This window comes from Hypomesus transpacificus, chromosome 18 (assembly GCF_021917145.1).
Source record: "Hypomesus transpacificus isolate Combined female chromosome 18, fHypTra1, whole genome shotgun sequence".
Classification (NCBI taxonomy): domain Eukaryota; kingdom Metazoa; phylum Chordata; class Actinopteri; order Osmeriformes; family Osmeridae; genus Hypomesus; species Hypomesus transpacificus.
The window spans coordinates 2,309,149-2,319,913 of record NC_061077.1 but is presented as its reverse complement, the minus strand read 5'-3'; the positions used below and the strand labels follow the sequence as shown (position 1 = coordinate 2,319,913).

Sequence of the window (10,765 nt, the reverse complement as noted above, 5' to 3'; positions counted from 1 at the left end):
TATGAAAAGTATATTTAAGTCTGAAGATTAAATATTTCGTATTGTTTTATGAAGTGTCTTTCAGGTATTTTGCAATGTATTTATATGAATCCTAATTCAATTTGTCCATGTAAAACTAGTATTTTTTAAACCTTTTTATTATCTTCTTATCCTCAGTATGGGTCTATGATAGGATGAACCAATACATAGTAAACTATTAAATATAGTTAATATTCCAGAACCTTTTATGGGACGGATGTCAGCTTGCATGTACAGAATATGAATGTTTAAATAGTGTAATTCTTGACAATACCACCAGATGGTGGCAGCTATAGTATATATATCTCCATGTTGCTATTTCTTCAGTTTACTGTCTTAGTTAAGCTTCTTAAGTAACTGTGTTGTTTTTTAAATCCATATGAAACCCTCCCGTTAATATAATATACCTTAAGAAGTATTCTATATATGTTAAAGTACAAAAAATAAATGTGTATTGCTAACCAATACCAATGGCTGTTTTTCTACGACGCAGAACGTTATCTTTGTCAGAGATACCAGTAGAAGGTACTCCCTTATACTTGCATGTAAGAGACATCTATAATGATCTAGCATTTGGTAAATAAAAAAGTAAAGCATAAGGTAATACACATTTCTACTTCAAGATCTCGGCCAGTTTCTCCTCATAATAGACATAGTTGTCTTGACAGTCCTCCCAGGGGGCGAATATCTGCTCCTCCTTCTCCACGTAGGTGTCCCACACCTTCAGGAAATCTGTCGGCTTCATCATCCTCAACTTACAGCCCACGCCCACTAGGGCCTTTAGCCCCTCCCCTATCTCTGGCTCCTCCCACATGAAGAGGCGGGAACAGAGGATGGTGAGGCGAAGCTTCTTCCTCTGACGGAGGATGTCGGCGAGTTTGGCGGCGCACGCCGCGCAGGGGCTGGACGTCACGTACCATGTGACCTCGTAACACTGGTTGGGGTCATAGTGAGGGAGCACCTATGGAAAGGAGCAGAGAGAACTCAGTTCTGTGTGAGTGTTTGTGTACACTTATGAGTGTGTGTGTGTGTGTATGTGCCTATGAGTATGTGTGTGAGTGTGTGTATGTGAGTGCCTATGTGTGTGTGTGCTTGTGTGTGAGTGTGTGTGTGTTACCTGCTGAAAGAAAGCCTCCTCTGCGTGTGCCAGGGCATGCTCGTCCTCCATGAAGCCTTGCAGAGGCTCCACACTGCCCCCTGGTGTCTCCACACGGAAACACAGGAAGGTCTTGTTCCTCCCGGATGAGTACTCAACGTTCCTGAACTGGAACTTGAAATAGAACGGATTCATTTGTTCCCTATGAGAAGAAAACAAGAGAAAGTGAGAAAAGCAGACTTAAGAATCCTTGTGTCAACATCAGTTCCAGTCACATATCCATCCCTTTTACCTAGAAAACGACATTTGGTCTCCTTGAAATAACAGAAAACGTTTCACTTCGGCAGCACATGAAACCACCAGCTTTTTCATAATTCAAACCGTTTATTTGTGGCCACCACACACCATCTACAGATCTATCTGTTATTAAATGTAGTCAGTGACAGTGGTGAATGTGTGTTTCCAGCCCTCCTACTGAACCCAGCAGGCCGCGGGCCAGCTAAAACAACCTCCTTGTCAGGATGACTCATGCGTTTAACACAGGGGCTGAGGGAAAGTCCAAATACCTCCAAATACATCCTTCAAACTGTCCTTCCTGGTCCTTTCCTGTTCATTCATCAAGGTAAATATATATGAGATATCTGAGAATATGAACCATGAAATTGCATTTCATAATACAATATTTATTTAGGTATTATTTGAAAGGAAGTTTGAATGTAGAGTATGCTGGAAGGGTATAGCTATATAAATTCAATGAGTCACCCCTACCCTTACTCCTGAGAATAGATAGCAGGTGCCTGTCATTAGTCTCAGTGTCTCTCATGTACCCTAACAGTAGAGTATTGTTGTTTGTAGAATAGAAAATTAAGAAAGAGAAAGAAAGAGAGAGAGAGAAAGAGAGAGAAAAAAAGAGAGAGAAAAAGAGAGATGTCTCTGTGTGTGTTTGTGCAAGTTGGAGCGAGTGAGAACAGTAGATCTTACCCACCCTGTGACGATCTCAAATGGTGGCAGGTCTATAGGCTGGAACTCTCCATTCTCTTCCACACCATCCATCTTCCCCTCTGCTTCCTCTCCTGCCCCGGCTCCTCCATCTCCCTCCTTCTTCTTCTCTTCCTGTGTCTGCGGTTGTTCTTCGGATTTCTCAGACTTCTTCGCTGTTTTATCTGGTTTTTTCGCTCCTTTAACTTTTTCTTCTTTTTCTTTCTCCTTCTCTTTATCTGTTTTGTTCTCGGACTTCTTCTCCTTTTTCTTCACAATGGGACGACCTGGGTTCCTGTCAGCCATGACGTGTGTTTGGGTTTCAAAGGACGAAGCTGTCAGGCAGAGTAAGAGGAGAGGTCTGTGTGTGAGCCCCCCACAGAAATAGGTCTATTGTGGTGGCTGGAATATATGTGCTTGTCTGACTTCAGTCCAGTGAGTAGTCGGTGGTATCCTCGCTCACTCCCCCTTTTTCCATGCCTGTCTATTAAAAGGCCAAGGGGACATCCATGAGTGTGTGTGTGTGCCTGGGGGTGAGGGAAGGCCATGTCATAACAGCAGCAGTTGGCCGACAAAGTCAACATTGTCATGCTAACGAGACGACATCACTGAAATAGACTTGCGTGCGTGCTTCTTCTGTGTATTTGTTATATAAAAAAAAAACAAGTTCACACAGAAAGATGCACACAACTGCTGCTTTCCTATTTGTCAAAGTATCGGTAGTATCAGCAACCGACAACAGGCAGGCTATTAATAGCGCGACTGTGGCTCTGTGTGTGTGAGGGGTGAGCGGGGTTCTCTAGATAGATAGATACTGAACACCTCTCTACTCCTGCCAGTTATAAACTCTTCGGCCCCTGGGCTGTGCAACCGCACTTAGTCTCGCTAAAGGGCAACCACACGCACCTAACAGAACAGGCTAAAAGTTGTTCTGTTTGGAGTTCAAAACAATGGATTCTGGGACAAAGTGTTTGAGTGTGTGCATGCGTGTGTGAAATTAGCACGCTGAAGACAAACAATCAATGGTTGAATTCCCCCAGGCGTCAGTGTGGACACCACAGGCGGAGGGGAGGGGACAGAGGGAGGAGGGAGAACGGGATTGTGTTTGGGAGGGAAATGAATTTCTGCACTGCAGATGTAATAACGTGAAGCGCAAGAGAGGGGGGATGGGTGGTGGTGGAGGGGGGGCACTTCAATTACAATTTCCTTTTCCCCCCTCTCTGCTTCTCTGTCTGCCAAGTAATTCATTTCAGAGGCAATTACCGAGGCTGCACAGTAGCTAGCACAGCTTGCCCACGTCTAACTCAAATAGATGAGCTGTCACTGGGGCGGGGGTGGTCTTCAAGCTGCTCAAAATACATACCAACACACGTCCACAAAGAAACACATGCTAGAAACTCGCATCAAATATGCAAACACTCACACACAAACATCTGTGTATTAAATGATAACTAGTCGCATGAAGCATAGACATCCCACGTACATCCGTTGACTGTTTCAGAGTGATAATTGATGATTATGATCTATGGGATCACCTTGTAATTTGATTAGAGAAATTGTGTCCCCACAGAGTAGAAGAGAGGTTGGGAAGAGACAAAGAAAGAGAGAGAAAGAGAGAGAGGTTGGGGAGAGAAAAAGAAAGAGGAAGAAACTGACAGTAAAGAATGTACATTTTGAAGAAAGGGGGGGGGGGCTGCCTCGTTGCCATGAGCAACCCCCTTCTCCAGATTGTTGGATGAGACCAATTCTGTTTCTGTCAAACCATCTCCATCCCTCTCCACCTGACTAACAACCTGGCTGACAGGGTTGGATTAGACAGGGCGGGTCTATCTTGGAAGGCATCTAACTACAGAACGCTATATTGTGTCTCAGTAGTCATGTGTTGCTCTTTATAGGCTGTAGAACCAAGTACAGTGACGAATGTAACTTCCTGTCTGCCTGGCTCCCTCACAGTTAACTCAAACCATAATGGAATTACTTTAAATGACCTCATAGCTTCGCTGGCCGGACTACACAATTAAAATCCCTGTTCGTAAACAAAGGGAGCATTCCCATGCATGCGCACAAACATCCGCACAGAAACTGAAAGACACACATAAAGACATGTCAAGCCATCACCAACTCAATCCCTCCTGTGAATTTCTTTTAGGGTAGAGTCAGGGATCAATCCCATTTCATTTTCCCTATCCTCAGAAATGAAATTGGACATGAAATTGGAAGGGGGAAAAAGAGCTCATAATGAAATTGAAATGAAATTGACCCCCCAGTCGGTGGAAGGGCGTGTGGGCTAAGAAGGATTTGCAGGGGAAGACATCAATGCTTTAGGGTCAAAAATGAGATTGGCAGTCTGCCTGCCATTCCTCCACCAGCGAGAGACATGTGCGGACACACACATTTGTTCTTACGCGCACACGGCATGCTTTCACTATCAGACAAACAACAACACATACTGTATGTCTGAGAACACATGCTAAGATGTCTCAAACTGACTCAAACAATGCACTCATGCACTATTGTACAACTCTATAAGTTTATTGTAGTGAGAAAGAGAAAGGTAATGAGTGAGTGAGTCAGTCCATCTTACAATGTGTGTACAAAGTAAAGCCTATCACTCCTGGCTCAGCTTCACTAAGCTTTAACATATTTAATTAGTTACGACCTAAGCTTATCATTGATATATAAATGCTATATAAAAGACCATTTGGTTATCCTTGGTATCTGACTACAGTATACTGGCTGGTAGTATAGTACAGGCACAAGCTGTGTTTGGGAGTCAGTGTTTTCTGTAACATAATATTATGATTCTAAATCCTGCTGCAGTTGTAATAAGAATGTCGGTAAATGCATTAGTATTGATCAGCCTTCTTGGTCCACAGAAATATAATACATTATTCTAGATTGTCCAAAGAAACATCTAGACTGTGGTCAAAAGGCTAGTGCTACTCTGCACGCACACAAGTCTGAAAATGGTGGCATCAAATACCATTAAGCCAGAATCCCAATTTAAGAACAGCTAGATTTGACTTCTGAGGCAACTCTGGAATCAATGCATAATCCAAGCTCCCAGATCTCACGTTGGTTTGAAGTCCTTGAAATAATTTAGGTTCCCATAATTCTTGACACAAGCCAATTCCAACCAACATGAGTAGTTTTCATAGCAACTAAATACAACTTTTCTGGGCTGTGCTGTCAAAGTAGCCCCTCGTTTCAAACTGTAAAAACTCAAAATAAAGGATGGAACCCATAAAAATATTTTGTTTATATATAAAGTATTTATTTATCTACCGAAACAAGCAAGTTACAACAATTGGAGTCCCATAAGACCCATCCCCTTAGCTCAGTTGGTTGTAATTGGCCCAATGTCTTACGGTCAGTAGTGTGTGTATCTGAACAACAGTAGAATTTCTCCCCTACATCCACAGAAGCCTGTAGTTGGCCTTCAGGTAGATGAGTGTCTCCAGGTTCTTTGGTAGGACGCGGCCCGTCTCTGGCCGCAGGCAGCGTCCTGCCAGGGAAAAAATGGTTTCTACGCCCGTGCTGCTAGCTGGGATGGTGAACGCCCTTTGGGCCACCTGGGCAAGCTGAGGAAAGTCAATGGCCTTCCGCCTCCAGTAGTGCAAGGGCTCCTCGTCCGTAGGCTCTTCATGCAGGTACGCGGCCAGCTCCTGCTCCAGGCTCTTGGCCTGCGCCGTTGGCCTCTGTTTGATGAAGGAAAAGAGCTTGCAGGGTCTGGCCAGGGAGGAGACGGGTGATGGGGCCTGGGATGAAGGTGACTGGGCCTGGGGATGGGTCTCCGAGCAGGGGTCCTGGATGCTCGAGGCCGGGGTGGAGAGTTTACTCACCTCCTCCAGGACAACCTGCCTGTGCCAGTCATCACTGCTCCAGGACAGCTTAAACTGGGGGTCCAGGGTGGTGGCAGTGATGTAGAGAGGGTCCTGAAGGAGAGGAGCCAGCCTGCGCTCCACACTTTGGGCCAGACCCAGCAGAAGAGACGGGCAATGGGGGGTGGAGGTCTCTGACAGGTGCTTCCGGAGCCCCAGCACACAGGGCAGAGCTAAGCTGAGGGCCACGTGTCTGTCTGCCTGTCGGTCTCCTTGCACCATGTCCCAGGCTTCAGTGAAGGGCTCCAGCGTGTCTGTGAGCTCCCTTAGTAGCGCCCTCTCTGGGCTTCCCAGAGCCAGCTCCCCTCGCCCGCTCACCTCCTCCAGGAAGTCAGCACAGTCAAGCATGCGCCGCAACACCTGCACGGAGGACACAGTCAGCCTTCCAAATAACAAGAATAATCATTCCAAATATTGGTATCCAATATCCTAGTGGTAAAGCTAAGGTGAAGTATCATAGCAGAGAAAATTCATTAGCATAGGTGCAGCCCAAAACTAGATAAATGCACTATTGCAGGATAATGTGTCTATGTTGGTGTATTTTAAATATTACAGATGCTACCCACCTTCAGCTGGGACGCCCAGTCCCTTTCCACAGGTGCAGGGCCCCCCAAACCTGCCGGGGGGCCCTCGGGGTTGCCGAACACCTGGTTGAGTTTCTCTGTGGGCACAGCAGAGGTGATGTAATTGTAGAAGCAGGCAGCTTTGGCCAGGGCGGAGGACAGCTGCGGGCAGGAACGCAACCCCTCTCTCACACAGGCGTCCAGGGAGCGAGAGAAACAGTCCACCCGACACACACCCAGACCCTGGTCCCACAAGTCTCCCCACTCTTCTCCCACTTCTTCCCCTCCGTCACTCCCTCCGTTCCTCTTGTCCGCTCCCTGCGCATCCTCGTTCCCACTGTCCACTTCTTCCTCCTCCTCCCCTTCTCCATTGGCGTGGATGTGGAAGCCGGGGAGATGACACGTGGGCCACGTTTCAGCAGGAAAGGCGTCGGCCACCACGCGGAACGCTCGTCCCAGGACCCCGTTAGCATGGCACACCTCTTGAAACTCTGTCAGCACGCGATTGGATGAACTGCCACCAACCAGGGAAAGGCATGCCAGCAAGGCAGAGCGCATCTGCCAGTCAGCGGTCAGGAAGTGGCAGGTGACACCCAGGTACCTACCAATGAAACACGGTGACAGGGAATGTTGTTACAAACGTGTTGTAGATGATAAACAACATTGGCCCGAGGAGGAACACTACAAATACTATACAATATGTTATACTTATGGCATTGAGCTCAAATCTATACCTTAACATTCTTGCTTAAAATACAAATGTTTACCAAGAACCTAAATAAAAGAAAAAAGCACAGGAGAGCAGGTCTTGTATCCAGAAAAGAGAGGATGTGGATATGACAAATACATAAAAACATATATCTTAGTTTCCTATACACCTACCCTGCATTGGCCCCTGCACTGGTCCCTGAGGGACCACTCCACAAATCCAGGCTTAGACTGAGAGCATGCGCCGAGGCCAAGGCCTGGCGGGTGGCGAGCTGGGCCTGGTAGGCGTAGGCTGGTAGAAGCTGGCTCTGGACGTAGCGCCGGGACTCAGGGGTGAAACGAGGCTCCAGGAGGGCGAGGAGCTCACGGAAACCTTGGTTCTCCACGATGGACGCCGGCTGCAGGTCACGCACGATCATCTTTGCAATAGCCTCCGATATCAGGACCTGACGGATGACGATAACATGAGGAAGCCTTCATGACAGCACTGTAAGGCAGATTTTCTGTGTACATGTGCAACCTGAGTATCTGTAAGGTCAAGAGGTCCTGCAGCAAGGGCCTCCACTGAGCAGAATATAGCACACAGCCCAGAGAGTTAGGAGACTGTTAGGGAAATCATACACGAACTGGGACTTGAATGTAATTAACGACCACTTCACCTGCTGGTGTATGCTCTAGTGTGTCAGTGTACTGACCACTGAAGACCCGTTAAGGAAGTAATTCTGTGCATTCTATATCTGTACTGTCCAACTCATGTATTCAAGCATGGCTGAGAGACAGAGTTTTCACTCATGCCATCAGTTTGTCTTGAACTGATTGTTTGATCCGGGCGCTCGACTAATAAACCAAAGTCAAACTCCTTTGCTTTGTCGTGACTCCTTCCGGCCTGCTTTCTTCAGAATAACCTCCTTATCATGCACTTAAAAAATATGCTTTACTCCAGGTTGATAACACAGCAATAAGCTTGCATTTGCAACAAACAAACAAAAAAGCACAGGAATCTACAGGTGTGAACCCACCTGCCGAGGATCATGGCGGTCAAACTTGGTTCCTCCTGCAGTTCCTCCTGCTCCTCCTGTCCCTCCCCCTCCGGCAGAAATGCTGTGAGAGAATCGGGCGCTGCCCCCGTTGGTGGTGGAGGTGAGGCCATGCATGGAGCTGGATGAGTATGCCTCTCTCTTCATATCCTTCCTCTTAACAAACTCATCATACATGGCCTGGTGCTTACGCTGTGAACAGGAATACAAGGAAGGAAAGATGGAGACAAGTGGAGGGGAAGGTACCCTCCTGAAACTTTGTAACTTTATAAACAAACATTATCCAATCACAGCCATCTCACTCTGTGAGCTACCATGTAGCCTAAACCATTATGTTTCGTCTATAATTCCTTTTCTCCGGATGTGATGCTTTGAATAATTGTTCCATATTACTGAGAAGCCCTTATTAGTCTGTGACCTAGTCATTATGAAGATTGTAGACAGCTTCATAAAGGGCAAAATCTTCGGCTATAACGACTAGCCCAAGCCATCGGGCAATTCCCTAATTCCCATCCCCTCCCCTTTTAAAAAAAAACGTCTCTGCACAAGATGAATGTGCCACTCAGGGTTTTATCAAATCTAAATGATATGAATGCACAAAAAGGCAAGAATATATGATCATTTTACCTTCAGATGGGTGACGAAGTTGGATGTGACACTTCGTTTGGCCTGAATCCTTGTGCCACAAGCCTTGCAGTTGGATTCGATTTTGCCATTTTCCCCTTCAAATACGATATTAAAGTAATCCAAAATAGATACCTTCGAATTTGACGCCATTGGATTGTACAACCCTTTTACTCGGAAGTGAATAGAACTCTTGATAGACGATCTTGGATAGACAGTGTATCATCTCACCTCGCCTCTGATCATGAGAGTAGCGTTGTTTTCTTTTCAATCGAAATGATCACAGTCTGGCATGAGAGCGCAACAAAAGACCATTGCAAACAGCAGTTACATGCCTGCTTTTACAGCTATCGAATCTGAGATTGGCTACAGTGATGCTGGCCACTGTGCGTGTCATGCTTGGATGTAAAGTATATCGTTTCTAATCCTACACAAGTGTTCCACCTCTTCTCTTGGTCTGTCATCCGTCCGATGGAGGCAGAGGGGTTGGTCTCAGAGCAATTCGGTCTCCATTACAATTGGACCAGGAAGTACACCGTGCACGAGATTATATCATTCTATTTCGTCAGTTCCCGGTATCATTTGGTTTTATCCGTTGGATCCATGGATTCGGATTAACCATCATGTGATCTGAGACGGTACTGGCGTAGAATGGAATCATATTGACTTTATTCAAATTCACAATTTTTTATGGAAACTCTAGCCTACGTTATGTCTGTCAACATCACATGAAAAGGCAATCATGTGATTTATATTTTCATGTCTGGTATGCACATTCACTGACAATAATAAAAATGAATTTTGGCATTTCATTTTCAAAGTCATGGCCAGCTTCATGCCTTAAAAAATGAAAATGCGATCCCTCAACAGCATTTTCATTTTCAAATTTAGCCTGCATTACCTCAGTTTATGAAAATGCAATTCCACAATATGATTTAAATTTTCTATTTTTGTCTGCAATTTTTCAGTCCATATCCAAATGAAATCATGTGATTTGCATTTTCCTTTTTGTTTACTGGTGTTCAAATGCGAATAGTGAGAAACTGCACCACCCTTGTATGAGGAGCCGTCTAGGAAATAATTCAGACTGTCCTTACACAAACACATATGTACAGTAAGAATCATTTGATGGGGGTGCATTTCAGGGCAGGGCTGTAATGTGTCTTGCCAAGAAATGTACCCCCTTCTAACTCTGACTAGGAAAGTGCCACATGAATTAAACTTACTCTGGTTATTCCTAGGAGTCCCCTCAGTGTACAGTAGGAATAATTTGATGCTGGGATATACAGAACGTAAATTAAATAGGGGATGCATTTCAGGGCAGGGCTGCATTGTATCTTGCCAAAAATTGAAGTGACAGCAAAAAATGCTGCACTCCAGAACCCTGATTTCTTGACTTGTTACATTACATTTTGTCCTGTTTGAAGCTATTATTATCTTATTTCTGCAAAATTGCTAAACTACTGATCTCCGGATATGCTGAAATGGATTCCGGATACTGAACGTTTTCTCACCCTTACATTCTCCAAGATTCTTACTCATCCTTAAGACTTGAGTGTTTCATATGTGTGTGAATGTGTTTCACATGCGTCTTTGCGAGCATTTCATTTGTTTTCAGTAGCATGAATGAATGCGTGAACATTTCACATGTGAATGTGTTTTATATGTGTTTTGTAAGGACAGTATGAATTATTTCCTAAACGGCCCACTGTATTTTCACGCTCTACCACCGTTTTCCTGATTCAATTCATTTTGGGATTGCATTTTCAGTTGCATGTTTTTCCGTTTGTCAGTCATTCCCTGAAGGCGCGAGACAGGCGCCAATATAATGAGAGAATTCTGCTATATTTACTAGGCATC

The 10,765-nt window shown here is 45.2% G+C and overlaps 3 protein-coding genes across 4 annotated transcripts in view; 1 reads left to right on the top strand and 2 right to left on the bottom strand.

Annotated features, from left to right (window-relative positions):
- Positions 1 to 102, top strand: part of LOC124480616 (hemicentin-2-like) — an 8,741-nt gene extending 8,639 nt beyond the window's left edge. For both annotated transcript variants that reach the window (XM_047040109.1, XM_047040110.1), the window contains one exon: positions 1 to 102. This exon is cut by the window's left edge and continues 331 nt beyond it. The gene's annotated coding sequence lies outside the window, so the exon portion shown is untranslated.
- Positions 103 to 314: 212 nt separating this feature from the next.
- apobec2b (apolipoprotein B mRNA editing enzyme, catalytic polypeptide-like 2b) lies at positions 315 to 2,552 on the bottom strand. Its single transcript, XM_047040116.1, has 3 exons — positions 2,100 to 2,552; positions 1,136 to 1,316; positions 315 to 979 (listed from the first exon to the last, which is right to left on the bottom strand). The coding sequence occupies exons 1-3, from the start codon at positions 2,396 to 2,398 to the stop codon at positions 632 to 634; spliced, it is 828 nt and encodes a 275-aa protein (XP_046896072.1). The 5' UTR covers positions 2,399 to 2,552; the 3' UTR covers positions 315 to 631.
- Positions 2,553 to 3,945: 1,393 nt separating this feature from the next.
- si:dkey-109j17.5 lies at positions 3,946 to 10,731 on the bottom strand. The gene is made up of 5 exons (XM_047040112.1): positions 8,909 to 10,731; positions 8,264 to 8,473; positions 7,419 to 7,690; positions 6,540 to 7,137; positions 3,946 to 6,333 (listed from the first exon to the last, which is right to left on the bottom strand). The coding sequence occupies exons 1-5, from the start codon at positions 9,056 to 9,058 to the stop codon at positions 5,503 to 5,505; spliced, it is 2,061 nt and encodes a 686-aa protein (XP_046896068.1). The 5' UTR covers positions 9,059 to 10,731; the 3' UTR covers positions 3,946 to 5,502.
- Between the last annotated feature and the right edge of the window lie 34 nt (positions 10,732 to 10,765).